The sequence below is a fragment of the Coregonus lavaretus genome (genome assembly GCF_964263955.1).
Source record: "Coregonus lavaretus genome assembly, chromosome: 34".
Taxonomy (NCBI): Eukaryota; Metazoa; Chordata; class Actinopteri; order Salmoniformes; family Salmonidae; genus Coregonus; species Coregonus lavaretus.
The window spans coordinates 22,862,261-22,882,372 of record NC_140021.1 but is presented as its reverse complement, the minus strand read 5'-3'; the positions used below and the strand labels follow the sequence as shown (position 1 = coordinate 22,882,372).

Below are 20,112 nucleotides of genomic sequence, written 5' to 3'. Positions count from 1 at the left end.
TGTACACTATGGGCCATGGTCAAAGGTTGTGCACTATATAGGGCAGTGATCAACTAAATTCAGCTGGGGGCTGATTTTCTTCTTGAGCGGATGGGCCAGAACATAATTCCAAAGTCATTTGGGACGAATCCTGTATGATGGGTATTAGCAGAGTAGTCCAAGGCTCTGCTGCTCATGTTAATTGGGGGCATCATTCAGTGCTCTGTTTTGCATCCATTATCAATTAGAATTCACCTTATTTGTGCAGTAAGGTCAAAGCAATGAGCGCATTCACTTTCACTCATTACACTTCCCATTAAAAAACAAACTGTTTTGTCGGTACAGAATGGAATAGAATAAGCTGGCCTTATTGTTGGTTAGTTGCTTAATTTGTTTTTTGGGGCTTGCTGTTCCCTTGTGGAGCACTCAATGATTGTGTCCCAAATATCACCCTATTCCCTGCAAAGTGCACTACTTTTGACCAGGGCCCTATGGACCTGATCAAAAGTAGTGCACAATGCAGGTTGCCATTTGGGACTCGGCCTTTCTAAACATGACATATCAGAATGGGATAGATTCCATCTGAAAGTAGCTGTCACTGCGAGTTTAGATTTTCCTTCTTTCCTTGAGTGCTTTTGATTTGTAGTGACATTTCAATTTCCGCCTGTTATCAGCCTGCCCTGCACTGGTGTCTCTGCACCTGATGGTTTTATTTTTACTCACAGTTGGATTGGCGTATTGTTCTATGATGGAAGATGTTTTGCCCTCCTATAGCAGAGACCCAGGTGGCCAACTTCCTTCACTACTTTTGAGTATTTTCTCTGATTTAGAAATGGTGTAGCCTGCTCACATACAGTAACTTGCCGGTGCAAAGTACAAAAGGTACTCATGAGAGACACATGGTTAGGCCTACTTGCACACTGTTGAATGCTCCTGCAGTTTTATTGTGCAACGTTTTGACCTAAAAAGGTATTTCTCAAATTCCTAGCCCTCACCCCCTCTTCCTCTGTGTCCTCCCTAGGAACGGCATGCCTGACTACGGCAGTGAAGTGATGGCAGAGACCCTGGCCCAGAGGGCTCTGGTGAAGCCCGTCTACACGATACCCATCATTCCCCTCTCCAACAGCAACCAGTACCGCCACCAAGACCACATGGACATGAAGGAGTACAAAACTAAAGTAAGGTTCGGTCTTCAGGGAGAGGCACAATCATTCTGGGCAGAAGCATCTGGTGCATGCCGCCGTGCTTTGGCTCTCATCTGCACATCAATGACTCACTGTTCTGTTTCTGAATAGCACTCCCTCCATCACAACACCACCTCCAGATGAAATGCTACAGGGCTCGGAATACCTTTATAGCACAGCCTCTCTATCCTCCATAGGACATGCTATAGGGCTCGGAGTAACTTTAAAAAATGTTTGTTCATTTATTGAATAGGACAGAGGTAGAGAGGAAAGGATAGAGTGTGTTGAAATAGCAGTGGGATGGGTTCAAACCCACGCTGCAGCGGTATATGTGATCTGGAGGCAGCGGCTTCGACCACTAGACCAACCTAGGCCACGCACTGAATCCGTTTAATAATGTAGACTGCTGTGTAACGGTTTTCCTTTTATCGTTTTCCTCCTTCCAGCCGGAGAAGACTGAGGTGGTCAGAACGAAGAGGAAGTACGAGAAGAAGCCTAAGATCCCTCCTCTCTCTGCACCCCAACACTCTGGCCCCTCTGTGTTCAACCCCAAGGACCTCAACCAGTATGACTTCCCCAGCTCTGACGACGAACCCTTCTCACAGGTAAACTCATAAAAAAACACCTGTGGTGATGACTGCGTCCTAAAGGGCACCCTATTACCTATTTAGTGCACCACTTTTCACCAGGGCCCATAGGGCTCTTGTCAGAAGTAGTGCAACTGTATAGGAAATAGGGTGCCACTTGGGTGCAGATAATGATGGTGATAATGTTAAGTATTGGTCTGTATTTGTTGTTGTAGTAGTAGTAGCAGCAGGAGGAGTTGTGATCGCAATCATGGCTGTTGTCTAAGTAGCCAGCCACATTGTTACTGTCTTTGGCTCTTATCGTAACTCACCCCCCCCCCCTCCCCCCGTGTTTGTTTAGATCCATTCAGGTTCCTCTGAGGCAGAAGAGGAGAATGACCCAGATGGCTGCTTTGCGTTCCGGAGGAAGGCCGGCTGTCAGTACTACGCTGTGAGTAGAGTAGCTGCCTGCCCTCCTGTGACTCCGCTGCTCTATTTATAGCCCATACGCTGCTCTTTCGGCCAGCCCCACACACACACACACAGCCAGGGCTGCCACTTTTTTCTCTTCGACGCTCTGCTGACCACATCAACGCCTTACTGACGGAGCCTTCCCACTTTGTCTCTCTTCTCTCTCTCCTCCCTCTCTCTTCACCCTTTTTTTATATTTTCTGCTCTCTATCGCTCTCTCTCTCCCCCATGACCAATCCCTGGTCATCTCCCTCGCGCTCTCTCTGTCTCTCTCTGTCCCTCTCTCTCTCTCTCCCTCCCTCCCTCAGTCTCGTCTGGACCAGAGTGGTAACTGGCCATGGGTCAGCCCCTCTGGGGGCGGTTTGGGCGACCCTCGCTTCCGCTACTGCCTCACGTCACTGACGGTGCCCCGGCGCTGCGTAGGGTTGGCAAGGCGACGCACGGGCAGAGGGGGCAGGTGAGTTCAGACGCCCTTACTGCTCCCTAGGGCTGTGTCCCAAATGGCACCCTATTCCCTATGTAGCACACTACCTTTGGGCTCTGGTCTATAGGGAATAGGGCGCCATTTGGGACACATCCCAAATCTCACCTTGAGGCTGTACTAGCCTGTTACAGTAGCTGTTCGTTTGACAGGGGATCCTTTTTCTGTGCTGGATGTCGTTGAGGAGATTTAAGTTGTTTAAGCAAGTGGCGACTGTTTCTGACACACACTGCAACACGCGCACGCAGATTGGAAACGGCTATCAGGACTTTGAGGAAGGCTAGAACTGTAATACTCTCGTAATGTTACATGCCATTACAGCTGTGATATTTTATCATGCTTATACCCCCTGCCTGGGGCTCTGAATTCGATGTCTTCACAGGTCTAAAAAGTTGGGCCGTTCCAAAATGGACCTGGGGCTTTCCCACCCGGACCCAATATGCGTAAATAATGTATTTAAATATAGAGACCCGTTCCAAACAGACACGAGAATAACTAGACCCGTTACGTATAGACCTGGGCAGATTCCAGACCCGGTCCAATCAGAGTGAGGGAAGCAGCAGAAAAGTATATTTATTTATTTTAACCGAGCTGATAGAGCGCGAGGGAGAGTTACCGGGTGGGAAAGTACTTCTTGTCTCTCAAATACATTGTTCCAGTTGTTGGTTAGCTAGCTAGTGAATTTGAGCCATATAAGTATAGACATGACATCAGTCAAAACAAGGTATCAATAACAAAATTAAACGAGCTGAAGGGAGCCACCTACGATTCCCAACACGGCAGCTTCTTGTCATTGTTGCTAGCCATCTGACCGTTCAGAATAATAACGCATGCCTTCCGGCCACATAGATGCGTGCGCGTCATTTTTGTGACGACGTCAGCCAACCCGTCTACTGCAACTTTGACTTATGATTGGCCAACAAGCTACACGTGCCACGCGCCACTCTCGTGAAAAGCAAGAGCAGCAGCATAAATGATACAATGTCTATCTCTCTCTACTGCAGCAGTTGCGTTCGGATCTGTACGGGCCTTTCCGGATAATCAGTTAAAATTACACATACCCGTGACAATCAGATCTGACCCAGACCCGTGACATTATTTAGAATTCCCGGTCAGGGATCGGGTCTCGGGTATTCGGGTACAGGTGGATCCGTGAAGACCTCTGCTCTGAATATATCCATGACTTACTATCTCATGTTGTGTAAACAGGAGTCTGTGGATGCGTCCCAAATGAAACCCTATTCTGTCTATATACTTTTAACCACAGCATGCGTTCCCTATATAATGCACTACTTTTGACCAGGGTCGCACTATTTTTAACCAGCGCCTTATGGGTCCTGGTCAAAAATAGTGCACTATGTAGTGAATAGGGTGCCATGTGTTATCAATGCTGTGATTGTAACGAGTCTCTCTGGTTCTGTTTCAGGGTTTTGCTGGACAGAGCACACACAGATCTGGACAGCGTTTTCCACAGCCTGGACTCAGACCCCGAGACCGAACCACTTCAAGCCTCATCTCCTCCCACAAGCTCTCCACTCCGCAGCGCAGCGCCTGCCAGTACCTCAGACACCAATACCTCGGACCGAACCAATGCTCCCAACAACCACCACCCCTCTTCTTCCTCCTCTTTGTCGCCATCTGGGGACCTCAGTGAGATTCTGTTGAACATTAAGTCGTGCCGCTGGAGGCACTTTAGGCCGCGGACGCTATCCCATCACCCGCTGGGTGGAGGTGACATCTCACGCTACAGAGGATTTAGAGGATTTACCCAGAGTACGTCCTCGGGACAGAGCAGGCTCTTGGGGAGTGGAGCTAACGCCCTCCCCCGCAATGGCCCCGGAGCTACACCTGTCACCGGTGAGTTGTGTTGTGCTCCTCCTGCTTTGTTGTTTACGCTAGAATTCAGGTATTGGGTAACCTGCACAGTCCTGCTTGAGAGTACTGAAGGGTGTTTGATTCTGTCACTCACCACTTTGCTTTAGGGGCTTTATGCAATGCAGGTATAGGCATTGTAGTATGTGCTGTTTCTGAGTACTGGTTTGTTGTAAGTTTGCTGTGCCTCAGAGTCGAGGAATTTCTGCTATTCTGTTTCCCACGTAGCACCCGATTCCCTATATAATGCACTACTTAAGTTTTGACCTGGCCCGTATACACAAATCATCTACGAGTAGGAGTGCTGATCTAGGATAAGTTTTGACTTTTAACCTCTACGGAATCGGTGTCCCGTATACGGGACGGTTGAGCTAACGTGCGCTAATGTGATTAGCATGACTGCTGTAAGTAACAGCAAACTTTCCAGGACATAGACATGTCTTATATGGGCAGAAAGCTTAAATTCTTGTTAATCTAACTGCACTGTCAAATTTACAGTAGCTACTACAGTGAAAAAAACCTTGCTATTGTTTGAGGAGAGTGCACAACAACAAAAATGTATCATGTCAACTGGTTTGATACATTCACCTCTGAAAGTAAACAATGTACTTACATTCAGTAATCGTGCTCTGATTTGTCATCCTAAGGATCCCAGAGATAAAATGTAGCATCGTTTTTTTTTTTATAAAATCCATTTTTATTTTCAAATGTAGGTACTGGGTTCTACAGTTTGAACCCCTGCTTTCTCTGGCTCCACACCCACCCCGCCCGGCCATCTACATGTATGACATTCCTGGGAGTGTGTAAACTTACATTTTGTATTACCATATCATTTTTGTATGTTCTCTATAGTTATGTACTTGAACATTTATCAATCGACCAATTTGGCAAATTTGGGCAGACTTGATACAAAATAGTCCAGTATTGCAATGCTTCACTGGATCAATCTGAAACTTTGCACACACACTGCTGCCATCAAGTGGCAAATCTAAATTGTGCCTAAACTGCAATATTATATTGTGGCCTTTCTCTTGCATTTCAAAGATGATGGAGAGAGAAAAAACGCAGGTTTATCTTTTACCAGATCTAATGTGTTATATTCTCCTACATTAATTTCACATTTCCACAAACTTGAAAGTGTTTCCTTTCAAATGGTATCAAGAATATGCATATCCTTGCTTCAGGTCCTGAGCTACAATAGTTCGATTTGGGTATGTCATTTTAGACGAAAATTGAAAAAAGGGTCCGATCCTGAAGAGGTTAAATAATAATTAATAGGGGGGATCTGATCCTAGATCAGCATTCCTACACTGAGATAAATAGATAAGGCGGTTGGTTTGTTTTGACCTCGTCACAGGAGCATTATCTTCTTGAAAATACAGTTTTTCTGTTCTGGCAGAGCTATAAAGGTTTAGTGTGAATCAGAATGAGAGAATTGAGCAGGCTTTGAGTGAGTGTGTGTGTGTGGTATGTGGGGAGGGGTGTAATTGGAAAATGTCTCCATGCATGAAATTGTGAGCTACCATTGTTTCGCGTGCGCACGCCCGTGAGAGGGAGGGTGCGAAGGAGAGAGAAATTAGCATTTTTAAAGGCTCACTGTTTAGCTTTTCTGTATCTGATCCTGATTAGGTGTTTTAATGGTGTATTTTTCTCCTTCAGAAAGCGACGCCTCTTCTGACTGTAAACCAAATTAACATTCTGCATTCATACACTGCTTCCTTATAAGAATACATTAATTCCTGTTCTCCCGGCTCGGGAGTCAATTAGAAATGGTGTTGTATAATTACATTCGGAAGAGGACCGATGGCCGTAGAGGGGAGTCTGCTGCATGCTAAACACTGTCAGGCTTACCTAGATGGTGTATCAAGCTAGAGTCTTGGCTTGTTCAAGTTTAGCCTTGATAGTCCTACCCTTCATGCTATGGTGTCTGAAGGCTGGAATATAGAGAGCAATAGTAATGGTGTCTTTTTGTAGGCACTTGCGGAGGCTAATTCCAAAGCCTATGGGGAAAGTAATGGATTTTTTAATAGGGTTTTTGGATAAACGCTGAAAATAAGGTCTGTTAAACACAGGCTTAGGAGATCTTACATGCTCACTACACCGGCACATGTTGATTTTGTCTATCCCCACCAGATGTGATCATGACACAAAGACGATTAATCCCCAGATAAGGTAAACCTAGTTCGTTTTTAGTTATCTTTTATTATTCTCTCGTTTGTCTTTCAAGCATCAACATGGGTTTGTATCTTCCTGATATCCAATAAGGAAGGGACTTCCTTATTGGAGCGTTTAAAATAGATCCAAGTTCTATTTTAGCGCTTGGATACGCAGACGCTTGTTCACGCACGCGAGCGGTGTGGGTGAAATGATAGATTTACACATACATGTTAATCAATTTTGCAACGTCCGATGAGGTTCGCATGTTATGCGCTTTGTTCTAGGAGATCATCTCCATCAGAATGTCATTTTCTGTGAATTTAAAAAAACAAAAACATTTATTTCATCAAAACAAGCCCATAAAGGCTTCATAATTCATAAAGGTCATGTTAACTGACTGATATTATCTCATAGAACAAACGTGTAAGACGGGTAGGCAACTCTACTGAACAAAAATATAAACGCAACATGTAAAGTGTTGGTCCCATGTTTCATGAGCTGAAATAAAAGATCCCAGAAAATGTTCATATGCACAAAAAGCTTATTTCGCTCAAGTTTTGTACACGTGTTTACATTCCAGTTAGTGAGCATTTTGTCCTTTGCCAAGTTATGCCACACCTGTCAGGTGGACAACCTCTCCCTCAACGTGACCAAGACAAAGGAGATGATTGTGGAATACAGGAAAAAAGAAAAGCGGACTGAGCACGCCCCCATTCTCATCGACGGGGCTGTAGTGGAACAGGTTGAGAGCTTCAAGTTCCTTGGCGTCGACATCACCAACGAACTATCATGGTCCAAACACACCAAGACAGTCGTGAAGAGGGCACGACAAAGCCTATTCCCCCACAGGAGACTGAAAAGATTTGGCATGGGTCCTCAGCTCCTCAAAAAATTATACAGCTGCACCATCGAGAGCATCCTGACTGGTTGCATCACCGCCTGGTATGGCAACTGCTTGGCCTCCGACCGCAAGGCACTACAGAGGGTAGTGCGTATGGCCCAGTACATCACTTGGGCCAAGCTTTCTACCATCCAGGACCTCTATACCAGGCGGTGTCAGAGGAAGGCCCTCAAAATTGTCAAAGACTCCAGCCACCCTAGTCATAGACTGTTCTCTCTGCTACCGCACGGCAAGCGGTACCGGAGTGCCAAGTCTAGGTCCAAAAGACTTCTCAACATTCAAGTCAACAGCTTCTACCCCCAGGCCATAAGACTCCTGAACAGCTAATCATGGCTATCCGGACTATTTTCACTGCCCCCCACCCCCCCCCCACCCCATATTTTTACGCTGCTGCTACTCTGTTAATTATTTATGCATAGTCACTTGAACTCTACCCACATGTACATATTACTTAAACTACCTCAACTAGCCGGTGCCCCCGCACATTGACTCTGCACCGGTACCCCCCTGTATATATAGCCTCCCTACTGTTATTTTATTTTACTTCTGCTCTTTTTTTCTCAACACTTTTTTGTTTTATTGTACTTTTTTATTAAAAATAAATGCACTGTTGGTTAAGGGCTGTAAGTAAGCATTTCACTGTAATGTCTGCACCTGTTGTATTCGGCGCATGTGGCCAATAACATTTTATTTGATTTGGATGGATTATCAAGAAGCTGATTTTAAGTAGCATGATCAGTACACAGATTCACCTTGTTCTGGGGACAATAAAAGGACATTCTAAAATGTGCAGTTTTGTCACACAACACAGTGCCACAGATGTCTCAAGTTTTGAGGGAGTGTGCACTTGGCATGCTGACTGCAGGAATGTCCACCAGACCTGTTGCCAGAAAATGTTATGTTAACTTCTCTTCCATAAGCTGCTTCCAACGTCGTTTTAGAGAATTTGACAGTAGTTCCAACCGGCCTCACAACCACATACCCCACGTGTAACTACGCTAGCCCAGGACCTCCACATCTGGCTTCTTCACCTGCGGGATTGTCTGAGACCAGCCACCTGGTCAGCTGATTAAAATGTGGGTTTGCACAACTGAAGGGTCTTGACCTGACTGCAGTTTGGCGACTTCAGCGGGCAAATGCTCAACTTCGATGGACACTGGCACGCTCGAAAGGTGTGCTCTTCATGGATGAATCCTGGTTTCAACTGCAGATGGCAGACGTATGGCGTTGTGTGAGCCAGCGGTTTTCTGATGTCAATGTTGTGAACAGAGTGCCCCGTGGATAGTGGTGAGGTTATGGTATGGGCAGGCTTAAGCTAAGGACAACAAACACAATTGCATTTTATCGATGGCAATTTCAATGCACAGCGACACCGTGACGAGATCCTGAGGCCCAATGTCGTGCCATTCATCAGCCGCCATCACCTCATGTTTCAGCTTGATAATGCACATCCCCATGTCGTAAGGATCTGTACAAAATGTCCCAGTTTTTCCATTGCCAGCATACTCACCAGACAGATCACCCATTGAGCATGTTTGCGATGCTCTGGATCTATGTGTACGAAAACATGTTCCAGGTCCCGCCAATATCCATCAACTTCGCACAGTTTTTTATTTTTTGCGATATGAAAATGTATTTTTATTAAAAAAAATATGGCACACGAGATGCCTGTCTGAGTGAACTAATCCATTGCGGAGGCCACGGGGATGGCTCACCAGTACTACATTCTTTATACCTGCTGCCTGCAATATTTTTATTTGTTGGCTTTATAAAGGCTATTTATACATATTAGCAATGGCAATAAAGTTATGTTTAGATTTGTAGCATTTTCATTTAGATATCATTTTGATTTGATTTTGAGATATGAAGACTTTATTATAAATGAAATGAAACTTCCACGAAAATGTGCATAAGAAAATCATAACTGGCACACATGCAGATCAGTAGAAATGGTAAGACGACTTGGCATTACTGGCAACTTCAGGAGCGTATCTAGAAAGGGCAGTGGGAGGAGAAGGGTCGGAACAGTTATTTTCTTTTTAGGCTATATTGATCTCTAGCTCTCTTTAGTAATTTGTGTCTTAATTTTTAATCGCAGTGCTTAAAGCATCAGACAAGCTCAGTAGCCTCAAACAGGGTGTGTCAATATATGGAAAAATTACCATTTTGGGGAGGCATATTTTGCCATGCACGTGCTCCTGTGGGCACTGGTGTGTATGTTCACTTAGTCGACTTTTGATGTCACTAAGTGTATTTGTGTTTGAGTAGCCTATGTTCTGACAAAGGTTTGACCAGTGCATAGAGTGGCCTAATAAGAGGTTACACGCTTCTCGAACCACACCTGGAGTCTGGAAAGATGTATTGACCCAAACCACAGCGGCTGGCTAAGTGTAGGATGTGGATTGAGAATGTCTTGACTTGGATGTGACGGAAATGGACAGGCATTTTTTTGGAGAATGGACACATCAGCAAAAAGTCTGAATCTCAAAGTCTTACGGTAAAATATTAATAGCCACTTTGAAAGTAAGGCTTGGCTACACACACTAACAACAAATTGTCATATATACTTCAGAGGAAAATGTAACGTTATGGATGTGACACTGCAAAATAAGTCTTTATATAGTAAAGATTTTTTCCCTAAAGTTCATAACTTTTGTTGTCATGTGAAAATGCAGTGTACCTCAAAGAACCAAGAAATCACCAGTATCTTGAAAAATTATTGCATAGGCTATCAAAGTCCACTCGTGGGTCCCATCTTAACCATCCATAAATGCACAAATGTTTGAAAAACTCTATTTTAATTCCGAATTAGTGCTGCATACGTCAACAATTATATAACTATTTGCACTTTCATAATAACACGAGGTAAATGTTGTTATGGATGTGACAGGGTCCCAAAAGACAGACCGAAAAGGATGACACTGCACTCCATTTCAAATTTACATTTTTACATTTTAGTCATTTAGCAGACTTTCTTATCCAGAGCGACTTACAGGAGCAATTGGGGTTAAGTGCCTTGCTCAAGGGCATATCGACAGATTTTTCACCTAGTCGGCTTGGGGATTAGAACCAGCGACCTTTCGGTTACTGGCACAACGCTCTTAACCACTAAGCTACCTGCCGCCCCAATAGACCCACAAACTGCAGAGTATACCAAATATTAGGAACACCTTCCTAATTAAGTTGCACCCACCCATATGGACTCTACAAGGTGTCGAAAGCGTTCCACAGGGATGCTGGCCCATGTTGACTCCAATGATTCAGTTGTCAAGTTGGCTGGATGTCCTTTGGGTGGTGGATCATTCTTGATACACACAGGAAACTGTTGAGCGTGAAACCCAGCAGCGTTGCAGTTCTTGACACAAACTGGTGCGCCTGGCACCTTCTACCATACCCCATTCAAAGGCACTTATATATTTTTTGTCTTGCCCATTCACCCTCTGAATGGAACACATACCAATCCATGTCTCAAGGCTTAAAAATCCTTCTTTAACATGTCTACTCCCCTTCATCTACACTGATTTTTGAAGTGGATTTAACAAGTGACATCAATAAGGAATCATGGCTTTCACCTGGATTCACCTGGTCAGTGTATGTCAAGGAAAGAGCATGTGTTATTGTTTTGTAGACTAAGTGTATACCTCTAACCCTAGACTCAGGGATTGATACTCATTTCATTCCCTTGTTAATTTGAGTTAGCTGGACTCATCCCTCATCTCTACACATTTTTTTTTTTGGTACAATATCTTGACATATGTCATTATGTTGATGTCTTTCTTATGAACTTCATTTTCGGTACATGAAATGGTAAAAAAAAACAGTGGCATAGGTTTGCACTTTCACAGACATTTCTTGTCAGGTCGTAAATCACCTGAGGCTTGACAGCTGCAGTTCACAAGCATGCGCATGGCAGACTACACAGATACAGACCAATATTGTCATTGGGGGTACCGGTAGTTACACAAAGAAGTAAACTCAGCATGACCAGTGAACGTTTCTGATGGATCTTTAAGACCTTTATTATGCCATGTGATCACATCCAATGCTCCAGTTAGCAGAACAGCGCATGGTTGCAGTTCATATGAGAACGTGAGGACACCCGAAATAGATCACACACAGAGATATTGCCCGCTTGCTTGTTTGCTATCATAAACACACTTCTGAAGCAGTAGGAAGGGCATGAACATTCTATTATGATCACATTATGCAGTGATGCTGACTAGCGAGTCATTGATCATGTTATGAAGCGTCCGTAACGGTCACATCCGTTACGCTTAGAACGAGTACTGACAAAGAGAAAGGAAACCAATTATACATCACCTAAGCCCTTGATGAAAGTTAGCTTTGCACAGAAAGTTTGCATACCATCATACTCAAAACGCATCCACAATAACCTTTCCTGAAAAACGTTACTGATGTGACACTGTCTGTCCAAATCAGCGTTCTATCTTCACTAGATTGTACAATTCTATACTAACACTCAATGGACAAACATTTGTTTGATATTGTTTCATTAATCTTCTGACTTGGTCAGAAACACAGGGACGGATGTGAGTACCAAAACAAGTTATGTGAGCCATTGCCGAAAGCTATGAAATCTGGTTGACTGAAAATACTTATTTTGAGACTTTGTTTCCTACTTTCTAGTAACAATAACATTACATTTGGCAAATTCAAGGTAAATATGAAAGTAGTTTAATTAGGAAATAAGCTATTTCGTTTTCTCATGCTCAGGTTGACCTTAATTGTTCTTTAGCACGTGTCTGTCAACTTGCTTTGGCAGTGTCTCGTGCCAGACACGTGGTTAGTCTTCAATTTAGGCAAATGTGTACTATTTATAGGGAATAGGATGCCATTTGGGATGCAGTCTTGGTGTGTGAAATGAATTAGATGGTTTGAGAGCAGCAGTGTATCCTGTTATACCAGTCACACAAGGCTGATCTACTGAGTTAACTGAAAAAAACATTATCACAGGAGTGAGTCTGACAGGTTTATATTCCTGGCTAATGTCAGAGGGTACGGTATTGTGATGCATTTTGTCAGCCACGCTAAGGGTCAAATTTAGGACTTAGATTGAGGATTATACTGGGTCTGATTATTTGATTACAACGGTAGACCTATCACTGAACAAAATTCTGACGTCATAGAAAGCTAGCTATTTTGATGTTATTCTATTCTGTCAGCCACGCTAATGACTCAAATGAAGAGTCACCAGCTTGGTGAAGATATTGAATGTTGATCTATCTAGATGACAAGCTACATGTGTACAAAGTCAGCCTTGGAGCTGATTACAGCCAAAACGTTGTGTATATGTGGGTGCAGGAAAGAACAAGGCATGGGAGCGGCATATAGCCTACCGTGTGCACTGTGCAGGCTTTTCTTTGCTTTATTATGACTGGTGGAGAAATATAGGATCTGCATATTACCTCAACTCTCAGGGTTCGTACGATCATGAAAATCCTGGAAAAGTCATGGAATTTTTAAATGGTGTTTTCCAGGCTTGGGAAAGTATGGAAATTAATGTAATAATTTGTCAACATATCAGCCAGGATATGAATTACACTTTAGCCCGTTTGTGTTTGCGCGCATCACCTGCATGTGTGTGAGACGAGTGGGCCGTTGCTCAAGGAGAGAGATGAGTCGGACATTGCATCAGCAGGTATGCCTAGCATATAAAATATGATAGGGAACAGACTAATAACTAGGTAGCCTATTCAAAACATACAGTATCTTGTACGCTCTAGTTAACGGTTTAGCTATTATTAGCATGTATTAATGTTGTCGTCATGTTCCAGAAAAATGTACACACACTCGCAAATAAGGACATACAAAGTTGATTTACTTTTTGTAACAATTCATATGATTCATTTAAATGACTCTTTGACAAAACGAACGATTCACTTCGCCATTGTATTAGTTGGGATTAGGTTCAATCGTGGTGAATCGAATCATGTGAATCTAAATTATTTGTGAATCGCAAACAGTAATTTTAGGAAAAAATATTTAGATGTAGCCTTTCTTTTGGATTGTGTGACTTGAAAACAGGTTTGATTTGGCCATCCAATGTATGGGACATTGCAACTCAGTAGATGCTAGTCAGCCTGCAAAGTAAACACTTCTATGGTAGCTAAAATAAATATGACAAAACTAGAAATTGTGAATTTCCAGAATAAAATGTTTGGGCTTGCTTCAGCTGAATAAAAAGACAGTCTAACATTAGGCTTGTGCGGTATACCGGGGTATTTGGAAATAGCCTAGGGATGGTTTTTCATACCGTTAATACCATTGAAACTATTACTTTGAAGTTATTCTATACATTTTAATATTTGTAGCTACTTTTTAAGTAAATACCTGCAGTCAACTTGTGCAATATGTTAGAAGACAACATATTGTGGTCCTCTGTAGCTCAATTGGTAGAGCATGGCGCTTGTAACTCCAGGGTAGTGGGTTCGATCCCCGGGACCACCCATAGGTAAAAATGTATGCACAGATGACTGTAAGTCGCTTTGGATAAAAGCGTCTGCTAAATGGCTTATTATTATTGTTATTGTGTTCTTCATTTCACTTGTCACATTATTAGGCTGGACACATGCAATTTTTAACAACGCTTTTTTTCTGATGAAAACTAGTTTATTGCTTCCGCCATGGAGCCCAGTTTCATAATATTACCATATGTCCCAGCCGCTTGCCGTAGTTTTGAAGTAATCACGAAAAAACAGGCCTTTATTTTAGGGCATTTTTCACCCTGCCAGCTCATATTAGTTCTATTGAGCACCGTGGCACCAACTCGCCATCCTAATGTTCTATTCCCAGCCCATTGTTCTAGGTCACAATGCCTGCTTCGCTTTTGTTGGCAATGAGACCTGCCCAGGTCGAACCAATTGCTGGTAGTTAAAACGTCAACAACAAAAAATTACTAATTGAACTCTGGGGTCGTCCCATTGTTTCCTATAGGGGAAATATAGGTATGTCTGTCTATTTCGCCAAATATCTTGCGATGTGTATATTTTAATTTTCATAGCCATTATTTACTATTTTACACCTAGGGTTACTATACATGATTTTAATCCATTTTATAAGAGATTCTCCAAAATTGAAACGCTCCAGGCATTTACCGTATTTTCCGCACTAAGGCGCACCGGATTATAAGGCGCACCTTCAATGAATGGCCTATTTTAGAACTGTTTTCATATATAGGGCGCACCGGATTATAAGGCGCATAGAATAGAAGATACTGTAGTCAAACGAATTGACTGGGGTTGCGTTATGCATCCACTAGATGGAGCTGTGCTAAAAGGAATGTCAACAAAACAGTCAGATAAAGTCAAACTTTATTAAGCGTTCTGACAACTCCGTTCACTCCCATGGTAATGTTGTTCAAACGTTAATGTGCATATTAACAATATCTCCCAGCCTTGCTCACTCTTCTCCCAAACGTGGAGAGGAACCTTTCCCTGATTCAGTAAACACGTAGTAAAAGAAACAGTCTGATACCACTAAATCAAACGTTAGTGCATAACTCAACATTGTTCAGTTACATATAACACGTAAAGCTCACTTTTTCAGTTCATTCCCCATCAGTGGCGGCTCCTGAAAAAATTCTCAGGGGGGGCAATTTTTCTGATGATTTAGGTGACCTACACACATTTTAAAAAAGATATGTCCAGCAACAACATGAAGACAGGGGCAGCATATAAGTCAATACCAGAAGCATTTATTGACTGATCTCAAAAGTGTTGGCTTACCAGGGTTGGTGGAGCCCTCAGTTTCATCTTTGCCTCGCAAAGCTAACTCAAACACTCCGCAAAACTTCACACACTGGATTAGCCGGCTGAGGATGTGGCGGTTCTTGCTAATGTCGTAGTAAATATATTTGTTATAGTGAATATGGAATATGATATGTTGAGTAAAATGTTGTGCTAAGATCTATTTAGGTCAGGAGCTGGTTATAAGTTCTGTTCCTATCCAATAACAATGGACAAAAGGGTCCTATCTTGTCAGCCTTGTCAGCAGGTGGCCAAGGACAACACCCACGCCATAGGCCTCTCAGTTCTTCCAACTCACGAGTTCTTGCTCTGAGGACACACACACACACACACACACAAACACACACACACACACATCATCACTGTTAAACACACACACACACACACACACACACACACACACACACACACACACACACACACATCACTGTTAAACACACACACACACACACACACACAAAAATCCCCTCTCTTAGGCTGAACATTTGAAGACAGAGAACCCGACTCAGAGCCAATGCAACAGTGACAGTAGCCTGGAGGGGACCTCGCCCAACTCATCAGGACCAATCAGAAGATCAGAACTACTAGATTCAACCTACTTCATTTATTGCATAAAATGTCTGCACACAATGTTTCGGGGCTCTCTTCAGATAATAATAATAATAATAATAATAATATGCCATTTAGCAGACGCTTTTATCCAAAGCGACTTACAGTCATGCGTGCATACATTTTTGTGTATGGGTGGTCCCGGGGATCGAACCCACTACCTTGGCGTTACAAGCGCCGTGCTCTACCAGCTGAGCTACAGAAAGTGGATACTCATGGATGCGCATCGCAATTGTAAAATGTCAACACAATTGGAGACACCACGTCATTTTTGGAGACATGTTATTGACAGTAAACTATTGTAGATGCGACTGCTAACTAAATAAAACATTTTAGCTGGCTAGCTAATCATCTTAGCTAAATGTGGGGCAAACAATTCAGTTATTTACCGTTAATTTGAGGGATTGGGGTGAAAGAAATCGAGTTACATAGTGATACTTTACGATATACTGTATTGACAATATCGCAATATTTTAGCGCTAGTTGGCTGTACCTGCACCAAAACACCATTATTGTTCCTTCATAGCTTGTTCTCAATCTTTTCACATTGGGAGCCAATTTGTTTTCAGCACTTTTATTTCCATGACTGATCAAAACTCGTTCTCATGGCTTTCTGATCCCTCTGCAACAGACATATGGTGCGCAATAAAATCACAGTATCGAATCGCAATACGTATAGAATCATGAGACTCGCAATGCATATATCTTATCGTGAGGTTCCTGGCAATTCCCAGCCCAAGTTCATTTGCCACAACAAATCTCTTCGCTAGCAAACGCGATGTCTTCTCCAAAACGGCAATGTGTCTCCAGCAATGTTTACTTTTTTGACGTTCTATGGCATCTCCACTTTCCAAGCATATATGACCACATGTAATATTTTGGTAAGTGATGCAAATAGTGAACTATGTAGGGCCAGGATGTAAAATATATGTAGCTGCAGCAATTTCTCTTATCTGATATGGTAAGTAATGGGGCTTAATGTATAGCTCCCTAAGAGTTTGACGAACGGGTCCGTGCACGCGATTCCAGATATCTTTACCTCTGAATAAACTGCCTTTATTATACCATATCCACCCTGTCCAAAGTCTCTACTTGGTCTCAGTTCTCCAGTAAACTTGTGATTATCAACACTAACCTCATCGTTGTGGCGGCGGACAGCTAGCCTGTATCCCTCATCCAGTTGAGTGGCAATGTTCTTTTTTCGTTCGTACCAATTTTTGGAAAATCCTCGGGTGTAGGACTTTCCGCCTTTAGTAGAAACCTGTTGAATTATTAAATTTGGTCTGGGAGGTCCTAATTGTTTCGTTGCCAATTTATCTTGATTTGTTCGCCGACAAAAAGGAACTTCTTTCAAAGAGACAATCGAGTTGCACTGCCATTTTGACAGTAATAGTGAATTGATTGATGAGGCTACCCGCTCTTTTCTTAGTTACGTTCATGGTTATGTTACGTATGACGAAAGCGCGTAAGTGCAAGCCCTCAGACACCCATAGAGATTGTATTGAAAGCTCTGATATTTGAAAAAAATAGATTTTACATGGGAGTCTATGACAGACTTCTGGGCGATTTTCAACCTGACTGAAATCGCCCCAAAAGGGGGGGTGGCCATTTGAAGCACGACTTTAGCCTGATTGGACATTTAGTGGCAGATCAGACCAGACGTCTAGATTACAACACTGATAACTACTGTTGCCGTGATATAATAGATTAGAAAAAAAATCCCTTCCTTTTCCCGTTTGGCAGTGCGTCGCCCATATCGCCCTATTGAACACACCGCCCCTGTTCCCCATCCACGAACCCCTCGAATTCTTCTTCTTCAGTGTCCGAATTGAACAGTTGGGCGACTACGGCATCCAACCTGCCCGGCTCCCTCTCGTCATTATCCGAGTCAGTGTCGCTGCTGTTGCCTGGCAGTTCAGAGATTATTCCTGCCTTCGTGAAAGCTTTGACCACAGTTGAGACCGATATATCAGCCCAGGCATCCACGATCCATTGGCAGATAGTGGCGTAAGTCGCCCAGCGCTGTCTCCCCGTCTTGGTGAACGTGTGTTCGCCTTCTGTCATCCACTGCTCCCACGCAGCTCGCAGTCTAGCTTTGAACGCCCTGTTGACACCAATATCTAGCGGCTGGAGTTCTTTAGTTAATCCACCCGCAATGACGGCAAGCTCCGAATTAGTTTGCTTCACTTGTTTTTTGACAGCATCGGTGATATGGGCGCGCATTGAGTCGTAGATCAATAGGGACGGAGCTGTGTGGAAAAAGCCACCCGGTCTCTTGACGTAAATTTCTCTCAGCCACTCACTCATCTTTTCCTCATCCATCCATCCCTTCGGGCTAGCTTTGATGACGACGCCGGCTGGAAAGTTCTCTTTTGGCAAGGTCTTCCTCTTGAAAATAATCATGGGTGGAAGTTTCTGGCCATTAGCCTGGCAGGCGAGAACTACAGTGAAGGATGACTTCTCATTCCCTGTGGTACGTACAGACACCGTACTGGTCCCCGTTTTCTCCACAGTGCGGTTCACGGGAATATCAAAGGTGAGTGGAACCTCGTCCATGTTGGTGATGTGCTCTGGCCGGATCTTCTTTTCAGTGATCTTCTTTTTGCAGTATGCGCGGAAAGTGACCAGCTTTTCTTGGTAATCTTTTGGCAGTTGCTGCGAGACGGTAGTTCGTGTGCGGATGGAGAGATTACGTCTTTTCATAAAACGAAAGCACCAAGAAGGACCGCCTCGAAATTCATCGATTGTCATGTCCCGTGCTAGCGCTGTTGCCTTCATTCGAATAGTGACTGTAGAGACGCTTCTACTTGCTGCTCTCTGTTCAACAACCCACTGTTCGAGTTTGTCCTCTAACTGTGGCCATCTCGCTTTGTTCCCGCGGAAACTCTGTTTAGTCTTCTTTACTTGGCGCAGGTCATCTTCTTGCTTCCTCCACTTCCGTACCATTGATTCATTAATGTTGAATTCTCTCGCTGCTGCTCTATTCCCATATTCTACTGCATGACCGACAGCCTTGAGCTTGAACTCTGCGTCGTAAGCGTGTCTCTTGAAAGGTGCCATTTTGGGGTCTTTATACACACACAAGTGGTGTGGGACTGTGAGTAAGCACAATACCGGTGTGTACTGGCTACCGTAATGCTGCAAGTGGTGCGGCTTTGTAGTTTACCAGTCGTACTGAAACATTTCATTATTATTAAATTGTTTTTATTGGTTTTTCATACTGAAACATTTTGACAGAGCACCTTGAGCGCCGTGTACAACCAGTATGGATCAACCAATTAACCAATTGATCCATATATAAGGCGCTCCGGATTATAAGGCGCACTGTCGTTTTTTGAGAAAATTAAAGGCTTTTAAGTGCGCCTTATAGTGCGGAAAATACGGTATATATAAACCCCAGTCGTACTTTATCAAATGCCTTTTCGAAGTCTGCTATGAATAGCAGGCCTGGTTTCACAGATTTTTTATAGTGTTCTATTGTGTCCAGTACTTGCCTTATATTATCTCCAATGTATCTTCCATGTAAAAAACCTGTCTGATTAGAATGAATAATGTCCGACAATACCTTTTTAATTCTATGAGCTATACATTTTGCTAGAATTTTTGCATCACAACACTGAAGTGTAAGGGGCCTCCAATTTTTTTAATGGACTGGATCTTTGTATTTTCCACTTGTATCCTGTTTCAGTAATAATGAGATCAGACCTTCTTCTTGAGTGTCAGATAATCTACCATTTACATAGGAGTGGTTAAAACATGCTAATAATGGTCCTCTGAGTATATCAAAAAAGGTTTGGTATACCTCGACTAACCCGGACTTAGTCTTTAATTGCATCCAGAAGTTCTTCCTCTAATTTCACCTTCACATGAGTCTTTCTGTATGGCTGTTAATTTTACATTATCAATAGAAAAAAATCTCTACAATTAGCTTCAGTTAGAGGAGATGGAGGCGACTGAAACGAAAACATATGCTTAAAGTACTTTGTTTCCTCCTTCAAAATATAATTTGGTGAATCATGGGTGACTCCGTCATTTGTAACCAGTTTCAGTAAATTATTTTTGGTAGCAGTCCTATGCTGAAGATTTAAAAAGAATTTGGTGCATTTTTCCCCGTATCCCATCCAGT

At 43.1% G+C, this 20,112-nt stretch overlaps 1 protein-coding gene across 3 annotated transcripts in view; it reads left to right on the top strand.

Moving 5' to 3' along the window:
* Positions 1-20,112, top strand: part of LOC311109184 (enhancer of polycomb homolog 1-like) — a 52,682-nt gene that overhangs the window by 24,599 nt on the left and 7,971 nt on the right. For all 3 annotated transcript variants that reach the window (XM_084152022.1, XM_084152021.1, XM_084152023.1), the window contains exons 6-10: positions 1,001-1,157; positions 1,610-1,768; positions 2,091-2,180; positions 2,509-2,657; positions 4,108-4,538. In XM_084152022.1, the coding sequence (XP_084008148.1) occupies positions 1,001-1,157; positions 1,610-1,768; positions 2,091-2,180; positions 2,509-2,657; positions 4,108-4,538 (986 nt within the window). The remainder of the gene's footprint in view (positions 1-1,000; positions 1,158-1,609; positions 1,769-2,090; positions 2,181-2,508; positions 2,658-4,107; positions 4,539-20,112) is intronic.